Source organism: Ptychodera flava (assembly GCF_041260155.1).
Source record: "Ptychodera flava strain L36383 chromosome 3 unlocalized genomic scaffold, AS_Pfla_20210202 Scaffold_25__1_contigs__length_14229661_pilon, whole genome shotgun sequence".
Lineage (NCBI taxonomy): Eukaryota > Metazoa > Hemichordata > Enteropneusta > Ptychoderidae > Ptychodera > Ptychodera flava.
In genome coordinates this window covers 6,163,264-6,181,925 of record NW_027248279.1, presented here as the reverse complement: position 1 = coordinate 6,181,925, position 18,662 = coordinate 6,163,264, and the positions used below count along the sequence as shown (strand labels likewise).

The following is an 18,662-nucleotide window of genomic DNA, read 5'->3' as shown; positions in this document are numbered from 1 at the left end:
ATTACAATAGCGATATTGGAGAGCTGTAACACTTGAACTTCGAATCACTTTCACAAGCGTGCCTTTCCATAATGTTTTTGTTAGTGTGTGTCAACTATTGATTTTGTTCGTTTTTGTTTTGTGTTTGTTAGTTTGTTTGTTTGTTTATTTGTTTGTTTCAGTGGGATTCAACTTCGGTACTTAAGCGGAATACACGTCGTGGCGAAATTGTATACTAGCCACACATGACAATAGTGCAACACCTTATAGTATTTTCTCCCTAACATTGTCGTTGAGATTAGTCATTCCGTAACAACGCATTTATATCGTTACACTCACCAACCAATGCCTTGAAGCCTAAAAGGGGATTTCCCGCTTTCCACATGTGACCGGCAGTGACCTGCCATCTCAGGCTAGTAAATATCACAAAGAAGCTGTTGACACAGCTAAACAACAATCACAAATTCAAAATTGTTCTCCATTTATAGACGGGTAACACGTCTAGTGCATATGACTTCGCCCAGTCGGGTAACTCCATGGCTAATAGTACGGGGGGGGGGGGCTCCGCACGAACATGGAAACCCAAACTGTTGTGATACCAGTTTTGAGCAAAAAACCTACCCTTTCTGATACCTAGTTGTGGAAACGCAGCTATCTCTTGGCGGGGTAGCGTGAGTTGCTATGGGAGGGGCGGGGTTGACCTTTGACCCGCATTGCAACTCACGCTACCCCGCCAACAGATAGCTGCGTTTCCATAGTTATCTGATACCATACAATACCATACGTATACAGATACGACTCACTTGCCTTGCGTACCAGGGGTACCAACAGTCAAACCGACAGATCGGAAATATTGATGGTAGATCTGGGATGTAGATACATGGGTTTCCAGTGTTGACAGCATGATTTTTTAACAAATGTCAGTTTGTGTTTAAAACCGGACCCTTTCTCATACCAACACCTCGTGAAAAGTATACCCTTTCTGATACCAAACAGTGCAAAAAACGACCCCTTTCGCGCGGACCCTCCCCGTATAGCCATCTATGGGAGTTACCCCCGGGGGACTTCGCCCAGTCAGAAATCAGTTTGTTCCGCTCATTCGTGTTCGATTAAAACCCGGAAATACGTCTATACAATGAAATCGGTCCTTACCTGAGAGAATCAGTGTCGACCTAGATGTTTCCTTGACAACAAGTACCAAGTCCTGATTTCCAGTACCAACTGCTAATCCTATGACATTAAAGGGTTATATTTCACCGAAATCCACACACATGTAGAACTATCTTCGTTAAGTTGTACGTAGCGAAGTAATCCAGGGCAATTCGTGACCCTGACGTACATACGTCTGAAGTGCTCGACCACGATGTCGTAGGACGCCACCAAAACATCTGCCCGATATTTCTGTCGTTTGTCTCTCCTCTATACCACTCGTCACGGTTCCTCCACGAACCATGTACATATGCCCCAGGGCATATGCCACTACCCATGACAAAGCCCATGTGCGCACGTTTTGGGATTGTGCAAATTATTCACCTTAAAACTTCCTGAAAGAGGGATCCCTTTGCACTCATGATTGTTATTCTAGTTTTAGTTCAGTAGAGTTGCAAGATATCACAGTCAAAACCGCTCCGCTAAATCACCCCACTCCAAAAAATAGTGGTTCAATAACCAGAGCCAAGTTGTTACAATTTTTCTGAGTGCGACCCCTCCACACGCTGTAGAATTCATGAAGTACTCGCACTCAGGCCCACATAGTCGCTATCACACATCGCACACAAATTAAAATTTTCTTTATCAGAGCAATGATACATCGCATTACTGGATGAATCGTACAATGTAAACACTGTATTGTCAAAATATCACATATATATCCGGTTCTCGTCAACGTTCCGTAAGTATGGAGTCACCGACCGCTCAATGTATTAACATGTATGGTATCTGCTTAGAAAGCCCTAGAGGAGTTAGTAACCCTTGAACAGTTGTACTAAGTATTCTCCGTAATGTCCATGCAAGTGATAGACTGTGCCACAACAACATAATTACTGGTAAAGAATCTGAATAAATGAAGACAATGCCATAAAAGTATTTGCAATATTTACGGGAACTTGAAAATCCAAATCAGAAAATAATAGAAAACGCCAAGAGGAATGTCTGAAGAACAAATTGTTTATTGTGTATGTTTGTACATTGTTATAAGGAACTGTTGTTACAAAAATCATCACTACGTCTGGTAGTCCTGATGTGAGATTTCACAAGTAATTTAAAGCAACGAATTAAATGGCGTCTCCTAACATGTTACGAATGTTGTACATCTGCTATCGTCACAACAAAATTTTACAAGTACTGGAAGATAAAAAGCCCATAAAAAACATTGACCGTTTTCACCCAACGCTGTCTTGGACGATTTCAAGTTACCCATTGGACGATTTATCTCTCGTTAATTCACAGGCTGTCAGAGCCATTTTAACTTTTGAAATATGAAGCCCGTGCCACCTTGTATGAATATGGACACGACACGGGCCATTTTTAAAGTCATAAACACAATATAATGATAAATCTATAACGTAAGTACTGCAATTTATGGATATCAACATTGCAAGTGATGCACTCTGCTAAGGGACTGGTCAGTTTCTTCATCCTGGGGGGGCGGTGGATTCATGGGGGGTCACCCTGTTTTTGACTTTGGTGATAGGGGGGGTCACCATGTTTTTGAAATGCCCAATAAGGGGGGGTCAGTGTGTTTTTGAATTTTGACATAGGCTCATCATTGCCTAAAATGCTAGTGTCAGCCACAAATTTCATCATTCAGTTGTATTTTTCAACGCGCCCTTCGGGCGCTTAACTTTAATAATCAGTCATATTTTTCAGCACGCCCAACTTTAACATATCAAGCATACATACATCAGAGATATCTGTATGTTCAATATTTTTCAGCGTGCTCTATAAGCTCATTACTTTAATATATCAGACATTTTTCAGCATGCCCTTCAGGTGCATGACTTTAATATACAAGGCATATAGGCCTATATCAGAGATAGCAGGATGTTTTTATATTTTTCGGCGCGCCCTTCGGGCGCCATACTTTATTAAATCAGAGATATCTTGATGTTTGCTAAGTGAAAGTGTACCATTATGAAATCTGCATTTCATATGAAAAGGATGACAAATTCCTGATACTTTTCTGTTCTCTCTATGAGAATTCAGTATGAGAAAGCAACATGCACAAATATTTCACAATATATATTTGATACAGTGACTTATTTTAGAGATAGAAAAATGACAAGATATCTTTCCTTCTCATTGATGCAATTATTTTCCTTTGTGTCACAGGTTTTCTGTAGAAAGATGCTTTTTTATGAACAAAATAACAGTTAAAAAAGGCAGTTTTTGTAATTATTAGCTGTGCTTTTATGGTTTCAATGTTAATACAGCTCATTCAAAATGTACTGTATTCAAACTTTAAGATAGACACTTTGAAATTCCTATCTTACAACTGACATGTCAACAATTTCATTAAAACATAGAATGACTATTTAAAATATAAATATATGTAAAATGTAAAATATAATATATATATATATATATATATATATATATATATATATATATATATATATATATATATATATATATATATAATTTATGTCCACCTTTTGTTTTACCTATGTTGCGTGCCGGGGGGGGGGGTCACCCTGTTTTCGAAATTTGGAATAGGGGGGTCACCCTGTTTTCAAAATTTGGAATAGGGGGGTCAGCCACTTTTTGACGTCGGCAAAATATAATCCACCGGCCCCCCCCCCCCGGCCGAAGAAACTGACCAGTCCCTAATATCCTTGTGCATATATACTTTGCAGTAACTTCATAATGTCCGCATATTTACTGTAAACATGTAAGCTATGCTCTCATTGGTCGAATTTTTGCATCAGTACAATTACGATGAAAAGCTGGCGATTAACGAGATTGTTGAATTCTATACCAGGCGGTGACGTAGAGGTCACCATTGTCGATTTCAGTGAAAGGATATCTAAGTGAAAAAGATATCTAATATATAGCTACCAATACACACACAATATTTGATACGTTATTGTAAATGTACTTTATATTGTAAATAACGTTTGTAGACAATATATCCTAAAGCTTTAAGTTAACGTCCTGTCACCCAACAGCAGACGATAACCAAAGAAGTACAACAATTACAATGTAATGTTGGTCGTTGAGGGCGCTGGTTGGGCGACATCCACTATCGTCATTGCAGCCGTCAGTCTTGCAGGAGAAGTAACAGAGCAGCGACGTTCCAAGAAAATCGATGCAGTTTCCATCGTCACCATAGTTTTCCTCGCCGCAGTAACGTGTGACGTAATCAAAAGAAGAAGAGCCATGACTTGTAGTGACTGTTAAAAAATCAGAAGACCTCTGTGTATGCAATTTTTGAAACAATTAGGTTTTTTTTAATTGGTTAGCCGATGAACTTACTTGCCAGCATCGGTCCTGTCTTACTCAACAAGTCTAATTTGGATAATGCGTACAGCATTGTTCCCATTCCACTACTCTAACGTTGACTTATTATTTGTAGAATATGTCCTACTTTGCGACTGAAAACAGGAGAAAGCGCTCCAAATCATGGCGGTATTAGGATTTAACTAAAATGAGATTCTGCTAGAGCAGTACGCGCTTAATTTGCAAGCAAGGGTAGAATTTTTGTCAGCGTATGATTATACATGTCTACATAGACTGTGTTCATAACGTGTCTGTACTATTTCTGTTCAGAGCATAGGAGGGTTAAAGTACTTTTTAAACTATTGATAAGTACGTGCTTTTCGTGTATACTTCTCTAACAGATGACAATTTCTTTTTATGAATGTTCTGTAATAGTCATTTATAAGTTCATGATCAAACACCGATATTTGTCGGCACGCTCAACATGAGAAGAAAAACTGCCGAAGTGACGATCGGTTTTAGAGCACCCCAATAAAATTTCGAGAAATTAACAAGTGTGTGTCATTTATGTCTTTTAGCACGCGTACACGCCAGTCACCTATAGGCGACGGTAATCTGCACCAGTTTTGCACTGCTCTAGTTATAATTTCCCTCTTTATCATCTCAATGTAATAATCATGTTGAGAGTTTCAACGCCAGGTTTTCCAGCTGTCTAAATACGGTTGAAACTTATTTTGGATAATTGGATAGTGTAGTAATGTCGGTTTAATGTGCGAATTTAAGCCCTTCTGCGTTTTTTTGTTTTCTTTTTTGCAATGCATCTGGTTTTTAATACGGGTAATTTGCAACATTGCAACTTTCAGTTATAGGGCACCTGACGCTGTTGAAAGATTTGAAAAATTATAAAATCCAATTAATATAGGGCTATTTACAAAATACGGCCCTGTATGGACGAGGGCTCAGTTAGTGACGTATTGGACGAGCCGAAGGCGAGTCCAATACGTCACTCACTGAGCCCGAGTCCATACAGGGCCGTATTTTGTGTATAACCCTATTATTATACACCTCCTTCCATTAATCGTCCGTATAAACTAATTCTATGGTAAATTTTGAGGGATGCGGCACGCGCGATATGAGTGGAACGCGCGCGATTGTTGAAATAAAATTGCTACAAACCCCTGAAAATTGCGCGTCACGCGTCTCCCGTATTCGGGACTCCGCGTACTATACAAAATACGGAAAGTTATTGGACGGTCAAACTCCCATAGGTTACGGCAGTAGGTGTATAAAATCCAATTAATTCTCCATATTAGTTCTAATCGTGTTTAATGTTCTTTGTCTCCACTTAACCAACACAGTTTCAAAGCAGTATATAGATGTCATATGAAAGCCTCATATAATATGTATTTCCAAGGAGCAGATATCTAGTAAATCTTACCACTGTTTCAATAGTTTACTCAAGGGATGAAGAGAGTAAATATTTGATGTAGAAAACCTCTATCATGGTATTATTGATAAAAATAAATTTAAGTCAAAACTTGATTCTATATGAAATTTAAAATCTTATTTGAAATAATAGTTTACGTAGGAAAAAATCCCGACATTTCTGTTTTTACCGACCCATTTTAATTCTTAAATGGCATTGGTTAAAGGACTGATATTCAAACAACTGATTGAAATCATGATATCAAATTAAAATTACTCATCCAAAATCTGATAATTTTATTGCCAAACAAAATTGTCATTTCATTATATAATACTTAGAGAACATAATGTGAACATTTCACAAAATGTCGCCGAGACACAGTGGGGTTACAATAATGAAAATGCCGAAAATTGGACAAAAATAGCCAGGAAACCGGGCGATTTTCACTTATTTACACATCTTTCTAACTAAACTTACTCCTACTTGTCATGCTAAAAGGTGAAACCAACCAGTATTTAATCTTTGGTTGACAAATTAATGAAAATGGAAAGAGTGTTACTGTTTTGGCAAAAATAATTTCCAGACCGCAACAAGGCCACTTGGTATCATAAACATTATCACAAAAGCAATTTTTATCAGGTACCAGAGAGAAATTAACATATTTGCATATAATTATTAATTCGAATATAAATGGAATGTTGATTTGTGTACCTTATTTGCTGAGGCTAATTGCATCTAGATGAAATATAGCAGCAGTTTACTTTCAGGAGTAACTGTAAATCATGAACAAAAAGCATACTGTCCAGTCAATATACGATATTTTTGCACCCAACCCACCACAAATTGCAACAGATTTTTTTTTCTTCTGAATGCATTTTGGAGAGGTACCCATAACAACATATCAAAAGTTTACTCGAATCTACCTTGGGAAAGTATGTCTAATTTGCATAAATCAAATATGGCTGCCAGCAGTCCAATAAAATAACATAATTGGCCATATATCACATGTTAAACAAGTTATTTCAGTGATTTAAAGTCTGACACAACTTATTTAGAACGAGGAATCATTTTGGAGATATAATGTTGTATATAGGCAGTTCGTTAATTTGCATAATTCCAACATGGCGGCTAACATTAAACTATACATGCTCGGTCATATATCACGTATTAAACAGGCTATTTCAGTGATTTTAAGATTAAAAATATATTTCTTTGGCGTGCACAAACAATTTTGGAGATACAATGGTTTAAGTTGGCATTTTGCTAATTTGCATAAATACAATATGGCGGCCAGCATACCTACAAAAGACATTTGCAGTCATATATCACGTTTTAAATAAGCTATGTCAATGATTTTAAAGATTAAATACATTTTTGGGCATGATGGAATACTTTTCGTGGTTCAATTTTCAAAAGGAGCTTTTATAATTTGCATAAATTAAGTATGGCTGCCAAATTAATGTCCCATTGTTTAATAGGTTTTAATATAAATAAGGCTCTGGTATAGTTTTTAGCACTAGGAATATATCAAGAAGATGCTGTTAAGTCCTTGGGCATTTATTTTTTAAATGTGAAAAGTATGCCATAAATTTATTTATAGCAACGATCCTTTTCGAAATAAAAGTTTATTTAAATAGGTGTTTGTGGTACCTGAACGTGTTAAAATACTCTATAAATATATTGCATTTGGAAAAAAACGTTAAAGCGATTTTGGCAGACTTACTTATATGACTTATTAAACGGATTTAAATAATGCGCTTTTACAATTCAAATGTAAGAAACTCATGCGAGTTTAATAATTTTGTGATTTTACTATATATGAAAACAATAAATGATTGTTAGTCATCAAATATTCTCTTTTCTTTCTGAATGTAACTTTGGATATACCTGTGTACAGCATTATTTGTAATTTGTATGGGTGTTTAGTATTGTACTTTGTCAAAACATGTAATCTGTAATGTTTACTGGGTTTTTATTCAAAAAGACGTGTTCTAAATATTTAGTTTCTTTATTTAGACTGAATTAAGGGCACTCGTCCATAAGAAGGAATTCTTATGGACGAGTGCATCTTTAGTAGATCCCCCTAGATGATAGGCAAAAAGTCATCACATATAACAGCAAAATTACAATAAAATAAAACAAAGCTAATAAATATGCAGATACAAAAAATAATGTGATCAAAAATGGCAAAGTCGAAAATACACACAAATTAAAACTTAGCATTGTTGTAAACAATGTCAGACTCATAATAACCTTATCAGCACACAAACTATCATAGAATTGAAGACTGCATGCTTAGCAAAGGCTTAAAATTCATTCAAACACCTAATCAGTCCAACAGATTCAAACTGTTACAAGATGAAAACATGTACCCACGACAGTGCGAAGACTGTAAGGTAACCTCCAGTAGTGTTGAACTAAGCCAAGGGGATCTACTGTTGTGTCCAAAATGTAAGAAAAAACGTTTTGGTTCTGGTGGAAGGATCGCTCAAAATGATAACCAGATTGGTGACCGGGAACGTCAAAGTGGCTGCAGTGGTGTTCCTGATTACTCAGATATGACAGATTTGCCTGGAAGTAATGGTGGCCAGCCAAATGTTGACGCAGGTATCAATCAAACTCATGACATCGTGATAAACGAGCTCCTTTGCTTCTTAGTTTGCAAAATGGACATCATGCCCATGGAGCCACTTTTGAAAGTGTGTGCTGATTTTTATGATGACAATGATGTTGAGTCTGCGAAGAAATTGCTGTTTGATCTATCTACGGCATTTCTTTGTGCAACCGATACGAGATATATTCGCCGGCAAGGACAACATAAAAAGCAGAACAATTTGCAAGATATTTACAATCTATTGCAGCAGCTAGATGAAGAAGAAATGCCCAATTTTGTTGCTAAAAATTTATCGAAACTTCCCCCTGTTGACATTACGCATATTGATGTTACTGGCTTGCTGAGAGAAATTCGAGAATTACGCAATGAGGTCAATACTATCAAGTCCGTCCAGATGCAACAGCAGACACAAATTCAGAAAGCTGATGACACAGTCATGGTGTTAATTGATGATGTCATGACTCTAAAGGGTGACAACCCCAGGATGCGAGGTGTTAAATCCCAGCGCACGACGGACAAAGACGACATCGATCTTACGAGCAACGTCAATACAAATGCCGACTTTGAGGGGAATACATCTGTGAAAGCTCTTTACTCACAAGTGGTGGCTGAACCAGTACCTGACAACCGTCTTCGTACATGTGACAATTCACAAGTCTCCAGGGCTGAAAGCGAGGATTTCATTCTTGTTCAGCGAAGAAAGCGGAAGAGAAAGCAACCTGTGATAGGCACTGCACCAAATACAGCAGCTGGCTTACAAGGCGTACGGCCACGGCGGTTATGTACAGTTTTCGTGTCGCGGTTGCATCCAACAACACCATCTGAAGATGTTGAACGATATGCTGCAGATAAATTTGGCGTAAGTGTTAAGTGTACGAAACTGAAAACAAAATATGATACTTATGCATCCTTCATGGTTGAACTGTCGGATGTAGACATTCGTGCTGCGCTAGATCCGTTAAATTGGCCTCAGGATACTCTTGTAAGAAAATATTATAAGTCTTAGAAAACATGACGGAACACAAAACAAGTTTACGTATTGTAACGTATAATTGTAGATCCGTGAAATCTTGTTTTCATTCAGTGTATGAATTGTGTGAAAGTCATGATATCTGTCTTTTACAGGAGCATTGGCTTGCCAAAGAGGAGTTGTCAATTTTACATGACATTCATCCTGATTTTATGTCATATGGGTTATCTGCATTTGATTCTTCTGAACTCCGTATCGGTAGACCTTACGGGGGTGTTGCAATACTTTGGCGTAGATCTCTGGGTAGCCTAGTAAGAATTCTTGACTTTGATGACAGTCGTTTGCTTGGTTTAGTTTTAGAAAACGACACAGACAAACTTGTTATTGTTAATTGTTATATGCCTACTAATACAAATGACAACTTTGAAATTTTTTGTGATTATCTGGTGAAACTTGACTCCATTCTTTCTGATGTTAATACAGCAAATGTCTTTTTTATCGGTGATTTAAACGCTGATGTAACTACTGATACAGGATTTGGTCGTGAGTTGATGGAGCATTGTGAGCAGTTTGGCTATGTCATTTCTGATGTTGATTTGCTAGGCAAAGATTCCGGTACGTTTACTTATATTAGCGATGCTCATGGTAGCACTTCATGGATCGACCATTGTATAACTACTGAAGTCTCTCATAGCAATGTGCTTTCTGTTTCGAATCTCTACAATGTTATAGGCTCTGACCACATTCCTGTTTCAATAGATGTTCGTTGTAACATTTCTGCCGATAGAAGACTTAATCGTTGCCCCTCTCAGCAACGCACTTTTCGTGTTGATTGGAAAAAGCTGTCACGGCAGAAAATTTCTGCCTATACTCAGTGTACCAAAGCCAAGATTGATAAGATTAAGTTGTCTGAAGGTTTAATGTGCACGGATGTGAACTGTACTGATCATTCACATTTGCAGGCTATTGATACATGTTATAATAGTATTGCGGATGCCTTAAATAGTGCTGCAAAAGAAACCATTGAGTGTAAAAGTCATCAGAAAATTCATGTTGTGCCTGGGTGGAATGATTTTGTAAAAGAGTGTCACGACTATGCCCGCTCCATGTTTTTATTGTGGGTCAATGGGGGTAAACCTAAACAAGGACCCCTTTTTGAAGTCATGAAAACCTCTAGAGCTCGTTTTAAGTATGCTTTGCGTGCCTGTAAAAGGCTTGAAAATCAAAACAGGGCTGATAAGATGGCAAACAATCTTCATTGTCACAAACAGAAAGATTTCTGGAATGAAGTAAGAAAGCAAAATAGCAGAAAATCGCCACTTTCAGATACAGTAGATGGTGTAACAGGCGAGAGTGAAATTGTTAACATGTGGCAAAAGCATTTCAGTGAGATTCTGAATTCTGTCCACTCCCAGTCTGGCAAAACTGAAATTGATGAGAAAATGAAATATGTCAATTATTCTTCTGATATGTATGTTTCTCCAGAGGAAGTTCTTAATGCTATACAAAGTTACCAGATAGCAAGACATCTGGTATTGACAGAATTACCGCTGAGCATTTGAAATTCTCAGATTCCTCTATTATTCCTGTTCTGACACGTTGTGTTAATGCGATGATTGTCCATGGTTATTTGCCAAGTGAGGTTATAAAGGTAATCTTAGTCCCCATTATCAAGGACAAAACTAAACTTACCAGTGATGCCGGCAATTACCGTCCGATAGCATTAGCAACTGTTTTCTCGAAAGTCTTTGAACACATTTTACTGTCACGTTGTGAGGAATTTATTAATTCACACTATTTACAATTTGGTTTTAAACGAAAACATTCCACTGACATATGTTTATTTGCATTTAAAGAAATCGTGAGTTATTACACCAGTAATGGAGGACCTGTGTTTACTTGCTTCCTTGATGCATCTAAAGCTTTTGACAGAGTTAATCACTTTAAATTGGTCAAAAAGCTCATCGACAGGAAGGTTCCTTTATATGTTGTACGAATATTGTACTATTGGTACATAATCAACTGTTTTCTGTGAAATGGAGCAATGTTGTATCAGAGTGGTTTTCTGTTTCTAACGGTGTAAGACAAGGGGGAGTACTCTCTCCGTATCTTTTTAATGTCTATATTGATGATCTCATCAATGAGCTCTGTAAATGCAATATTGGCTGTACTATGTGTGGTGTCAGTGCTAACACTTTAGGTTACGCTGATGATATGACTTTACTCAATCCAAGTGTGAAGGGCTTACGCCAGCTTCTCAGGATATGTGAAGTGTATGGCAAGGAATATGATATAATTTATAATGCTAATAAGACTGTGTGCATGCTTTTCAATGGGAGGAGAACGAAGATTCCACGAATACCCTCAGTAAAACTTAATGGTAACAAATTGAACTTTGTTTCTGTGCACACCTATCTGGGACATGTAATATGTTGTGATTGGTGTGACAACGAGGATATCGCAAGACAGAGACGTACTTTTTGTGTAAGAGCAAACATGTTACTCAGACAATTTAAAGTATGTAGTCCGAATGTAAGAAAACATTATTTATGGCATATTGTAGCAAAATTTACTGTTGTAATCTTTGGGTGAACTTCAAAGTTAAAATGATGAACAGCTTTAAAACTATTTATAACAACGTCTGGAGAAGACTTCTCGGTCTTCCTCCATTTTGTAGTGCATCAGCTATGTTCGCAACAAACCATGTCATGTCTCTAGGTGAACTTATAAGGCGTAATATGTACAGTCTTAAGTGTAGGCTTGAAAAGTCACCAAATGTGTTACTTGCTGCGATCTGTTCATCAGATAGAGTATCAAATAGTACATTCTTTAAGCATTGGAGAAAGCAATTGTATCTTTTGTAAGTTTTTTCCTCTGGTGTTTTTTTTTCAAATTGTAAATTTTGAGCAAAAGCATATATCCCAGGGACTGAGAGAATTTTTCGTGCTTCCTTTTGTATTTTCCTTATATGGACATTTCAGTCTGAAATAAAGAACTATTATTATTATTATAAGGAAATTTAAGCAACAACTTGGAGAGCGGCGATACCAGACAAAGTTAACAGCAGATGGCACAAAACGAACAATAGAAGAAATAAACAACGTATCGACAACATGTACCGGTATGATAAAACACATCGATTACCATATAAATATCCTGGTCTATTTAAAAGTAAATACAGACACCACTTTCATACCTCCTGCCAAAAATACACAAAACTTGATCAGAAGGCACAAAGTTCATACGGCGCTGGATAAGTGGACTAGTGGACTCTAAAGTGTAACTTTTCACTTTTCGAAACAAATCGTGCAAAACTACAAAATGACATAACATACAAAAACAGGTTTATACAGAAAATTGAGAAATTAAAGTTCTAAACAATGCGACTTTAGTAATACGGCTAGTTTTCAATCAGGTTCGAACCCACAACATACGGCATCAGTATAATAGACGAAGAGTAAATGGACGTACTAGTACGTCACATAATGAAGCAATCGACTCAGTCAACAGGGCATTCAAACTGGAACGTTACCAAACAATTACATAATCAGAAGACCACAAACAAAACAGGACTTAACAGTTTAATTTTGATAGGTTCTTAGTGCTATAAACTATAGCAGAACCTTATTTAAATTAAAAGCTACTAAGCAATGGGGCATAAATTTGGCAGCCATATTTAATTTATGCAAATTTTCAAAATGCCTTCCCAAAGCAACAAACGTCAAAAGTGTTTCTTCATGCCTAAGAAGTATATTTAAGCTTCAAAATCACTGAAATAGCTTATTTAATACTTGGTATATGACCAAAAATGTCCTTTGTATAAATGTTTGCCGCCATATTGGATTTATGCAAATTAACAAAGTGCCTGTGTAGAACATTGTACCTCCAAAATTGTTTATCCATGCCAAAGAAGTATACTTTTAACTTTAAGATCACTGAAATGGCCTGTTTAATACGTGGTATATGACCAAAAATGGGTTTTTAGGAGTGTTAGCCGCCGTATTGGCATTATGCAAATTAACGAACTGCCTCTAAGCAACATTATATCTCCAAAATGACTCCTCGTTCCAAGTAAGTAGTGTGAGACTTTGAAATCACTGAAATAACTTGTTTAACATGTGATATATGGCCAATTATGTTATTTTGTAGGACAGCTGGCAGCCGTATTTGATTTATGCAAATTAGACATAATTCCCCGAGGTAGATTCGAGTAAACTTTTGATATGTTGTTCTTGATACCTCTCCAAAATGCATTCTGAAGAAAAAAAATCTTTTGCAATTTATGGTGGGTCTAACCCTATTTTGACTGGACTATACATGTACTTCGAATGCTAAAGCGTACATTCATACCACAGGAATGTCTCTATAGCAATGTGCCATTGTTTGTCCCCAAATGATTATTCTCTACAGATTAAATGCGCTATGCGACGTTTTGTCATCAACTTTGAGATGTGGTATACGTTTTTGCGCACTATGTAATCTTGATCATTCTTTGAATTCCACTCGAAACATACTTTATTGCTCCACTACTACTAGAGTGTTTGGTTTGATATACGACTGTGGGTGTCAGTGTTGGTAAATAATTTTAGATCGGATTATGAAACATTTCTGGAGTATTGCTGAAGCTTGAATTCATTTCAAGTAAATCATATCAAGTTGAGCACTGTGCTGCATCAAGTCAACTGATGATATTAAAAAATACATAATATAGTTACGCTGTTCCCAGTGATAAAATACCTCCAAACTCTATTCCTATTTTCCTTATTAGTTTAAAGTTATGTTATGGTGACAGCGTCTGAAGTTCTGATGTGGTAATATATCAGTATGCTCAGTATACTTCCAACTTTGTTTACAATACTGGACGCCTTTCGAGCAAAGGGTCAAAGGCCATAACCTCTTTTATTTGCCTTGGCAGCAGTGTGGAGAAAAAGGTATGCAGTGGTGGTTTAACACAAAGGAACGTTGACACTTGCACGCACTGGGCATGATCAATGAGTCTCAGATCATGATTTACACTTCAATGAAGGTTTCCTAACGTCTTTTTCTTTCTTCAGATATAGGCAAATTATTCAATTGAAAATGACGTTTACAGCGATTCGCCATACTGTCTATGTTTTGCATAAGGCAATGGCTTTGCACTTCAAATGTGCAGTATTGAGGCCAAAGTTTAAAAATCTAACAACGAAATTTGCTGGCCATTGATCACCTTTGACCTGCTGTAAATTTGATTCATGTTTAGTCATTCGGCAGGACTTCATCATCTGGCTTGGCTTTACTGTCTTTCTTTGAATAATATCAAAACGTTCTAAAATTTGCTGCAACAAACACATTTTACTGAATACGGAACCCTCTAGCTTGAATATAAGCGTCATTTTATGCAATGGAATTGCGTTTTAAGTGCAAAGATATGCTTGGGTGTTATGTCAAAAATGCTAGACGTAAATGTTTTCCTTTTCAAACAAGGTTTTTCTTTGTGTTTTGCACCGATTCATATGTAATAAGTCTAAAGGCAACTAGAACAAAAAAAGTTAAATTTGATATTAATTTTATAAAGTAGTATTTATGATGGTAAACTCATATGGTAAAGACATTATTTGAACACGAGGCATACCTATCTGTCTAAACTTCGGTTGTAACAAAGAGAGTCCGCGACGGTAAATTACGTTCTCGATAATCTTCTTCAATTTGACTTAAAATCCGTTTATATTATGAAATTATTTTATAGCAAAATAAGGCTATTATTACATTTGAAGCTAAATTTAAGGCCAGAAAGTGATATTGAATCAAAACACTGTAGACAAATTGTTGACTGACCGTTTTATAATTGTCAGTTTGCGGTCACTGTGCGCAAATAAAACAATTAGTGCAGTTGACAGCGAGCCTTTTTGACAATATTATATGGACCAAAGTGATAAAGGTGAACAGCTCTTGTAAAATAACACCGAAAGGAACAGAGAATGGCGAATGCGTCATGTGAAACCCTTCTGCTGTTCATCTTGAAGTCTTATCCGCCCATGGTGTAATCACCCTTATTCAGGATCTAGAGAATTTCGCCTATTTTCATAGAAGTAGCCAAAGAATATTACAGACTGAAGCACGTCGAGTAAAACCAGCAATCTCTATTTTGAATTGTGTCATGTTCAGTGCAGTTTTCTCGCTCTCGTTGTAAAAGGTTATTTCATGCACATTGTTTTCTTAGATAAAGAAAACATTTAATTCTTAGCATACACCGTGGCAATATAATTTTTAACTATACTGACATTTTTAATCAAAGATGTTTGATGTATTAGCTAAAGTTTCTGTAACTTCGTACAGCCTATAGGTGCATATATTAGCTGTTCACATTCAATCAAAACCCTCATGTAGTTATCCGTCATCTCTATTTCTTTTGTTAAAATTACGTTTCTGTTCCAACTCGAATTCTACTGTCAACTTGAATAACAACGAAACCTGAAACATATTTTCAATTTGTTGACGACAATTTATGGTATGGTATGGTATGTTTCCAGGTTAACTCTCTATAGAGGCACACTGCGATAATTGTGTCGAAATAATAGAAAAAAGGTACAGAAACTACGCTCAAAGAGACATGCAGTCAAGTACTTTTCAGACACTGCAGGCTGCCTCATTTCTGCTACACGAATCTTTCATGACATGCAATGAATGCGAGCTGCAGTCGTTGCTTTGTATCTCCACCGTAAAGTTTCGATTTGTTGCCTTGATAGCGTCACTGTGACGCTAACTGGCTTCTGCCTACACCAACCACATTAAGCTTAGGTATCCAGTCGACGTTGTTGTTTCTAATACAGTGAAATACTTTGTATACGCCTGTCTTATTTAATATCAAAGCTTCTGTTGTTATCTCACTCGAATACGTCTTTTATAATGATAAATGTTCTCCTCCAACTTACAGTAAAAAATATAGCCCCTTCCTGCTTTAATGAGTGCACAAGCAATGGCGTCGCCTTAGTTGAGGATGAGGACATACAACGTACATTCAAATAACCTAAAATAAATATTCAGTCAGACGAATTTCCTACCTACCTTGATACTTGAATAGCTCCAATACATTGATTAGGTGAACAACTTGGCTTTGAGACAAGGTGTCTGTGTGTTATCTTCGTAGTTCGATGAAAAAAGAAGACAAAATGTCTTTTCTGGCTTTGGTGGGCAATGTCCTGTGCGCAGGGCCCTGCGTTGAAAACGCTTTATACGTCAGGCAGCAAATAATCCCAGGGGCATAGGTCACCTGTACCAGGTACGCTACTTTGGTGAAGTCCGTACATGCCATTGTGTATTTTATTTGAGTCATCAATCACGTGCTTAAGTAGCTCTGCATGGCAGGGCTGTGTTATCGGCGTTATACGGCCTCCCACCACATGTGATGGGAGGCCGTATAACGCCGATAACACACAGCCCTGCCATGCAGAGCTAGTGCTGAAGTTACCTTGCGTAAATCAATAGCAGTCTGCCTGTTTTTTCTTCTACTTCTGCTTTCTTTCACTATGTGATAATTTATGCTGGCTTAGGCAAGAGACAAAAAGACATCTTGTTCATCGGATTTTTTGGACCAAGGTTCAGGAGCGGCGAGCGAATTTATTTTATTTTTTTAGGTCAAAGGTAACCGCGGTGCCTCGAACTTTTTTGCCGGGATGTAGACATGACAAAATAATATTTTCCACTTTTAGGCTAACCAGAAATATCTCAGAAAAGATACACTGATACTGGTTATTGAATTCAACACTATATTTCTCAACAATAACATAGGGAATTACATATACAGTCGGTGTTTGCACAACATATCCTGAGTATTTCAACATGCTCTCATTGTCATAAATTTTTATACTTTCGATGCAATTTTCATTGAATCCGATGCACCGCCCATGATCTGCTGTCACGATCTTGGTAAACAGATCGCCAAACGTTTTATCAGGACAAACACTGAACAGCGTCTTTGGAACTAACCATTGGCCATCACGTCGAATGCTGGCGATCAAATAAATAGTTATGGTGTACTAACCTTCACAAAACAGAGCAATTTCAGCCAAAAATTGACTCAGTTTGTGTCCCGATTTGCAGAATTCAGACGTCGCAACAACGTGTTGACAGAGCTTAGTGGAGACAGTACACGTCGGAAGTCTCATTCAGAATCCCACATACCTGCGAAAAACCCGACGAAGTGTAGGGTACGGGTACTAAAGTATTCGCAATGCAGAAGTATGAATTTGCCGAAATCAAAAAAAATCAAAATCGGGCAAAGTAGAAGCGGCGATTCCGCTGAACAATCTATTTTTTTTATTTCTGGCCTTAAGAACCAAGGCCTCCTTTATTGCATGCTGATATCAACTGAGCGACATAAAGATTTTTGTTTTCCACCTTCATGTCTCATCATAATGTTCGTACTTTGCCTAAATTCTATGCTAGTAGAATTTCAGAAAACTCTTGTGAAAGAGACGTGTGCATGGGAAATGATATGGCTTTTTCACGCTTAAGATGGTATACATTAAGATAATTGCACAGTTACATTATAGGTTATGGCGTGGAAATAATTTATGGAAATCAAAATTACCAGATTAGATCATTTTGAGTGTGAAGCATGTCAGGCAAAAGGTGATTGCGAGCTGTTTAAATGTTATATTGCAGTTCTTGCAAAAAGTGAATGATATTATAAAAGTGGTTTGGAAAATAATCTACAAAAAATTTGGAAAGATATAGTTTATGGTTACATAGCAGGATTTGATAGGTTCAATGAAACTAATATGGCAACTTTTGCAGTACATAAGTCAAACTTGTTGATGGAAAGTGTACTTAACGTTTTTTCAAAGAAGAATGACTGTTTTTACAAGTACTAAAGGAAATTGAATATGTGGGAAAACTTGTAAAATATTTATAGTGAGATATTTTGTGAATGTGGTATGTTCTGCAAACTTCGGTGTCTTCTTTTCTTTTGTTTTTTCCTCAAACACGTTTGGAACTAATTTCAGATAATTGGATCTTGCTATTTTTTAAATTTCTCGACATTGTTAGATGCCCCACAGCTGAATGTTGCTATGTTACAAATTACTCGTAGAACAAGTGTGTAACTTAAAAAAGCAGATGAGCTTACATTTGTAGATTAAACTGATTATACTCACAAACCAATTATCCTAAGTTAGTTCCAGTCGTATTCAGTCAATAATTTGTTTGGTGGAAAATATAATTTTCAAAAGTAGTAGTAAGAGAGGAAATTTATTTGA

At 36.9% G+C, this 18,662-nt stretch overlaps 3 protein-coding genes across 3 annotated transcripts in view; 1 reads left to right on the top strand and 2 right to left on the bottom strand.

Moving 5' to 3' along the window:
- Positions 1–1,271, bottom strand: part of LOC139125601 (transcription initiation factor TFIID subunit 11-like) — a 52,617-nt gene extending 51,346 nt beyond the window's left edge. The window contains exon 1 of the mRNA XM_070691702.1: positions 1,132–1,271. The gene's annotated coding sequence lies outside the window, so the exon portion shown is untranslated. The remainder of the gene's footprint in view (positions 1–1,131) is intronic.
- The window catches only part of LOC139125229 (uncharacterized), a 496,067-nt gene extending 479,371 nt beyond the window's left edge, over positions 1–16,696 (bottom strand). The window contains exon 1 of the mRNA XM_070691326.1: positions 16,471–16,696. The gene's annotated coding sequence lies outside the window, so the exon portion shown is untranslated. The remainder of the gene's footprint in view (positions 1–16,470) is intronic.
- Positions 8,209–9,462, top strand: LOC139125225 (uncharacterized). The gene has a single exon (XM_070691323.1). It carries the CDS (start codon positions 8,209–8,211, stop codon positions 9,460–9,462), a length of 1,254 nt encoding a protein of 417 aa, XP_070547424.1.
- Positions 16,697–18,662: the final 1,966 nt, after the last annotated feature.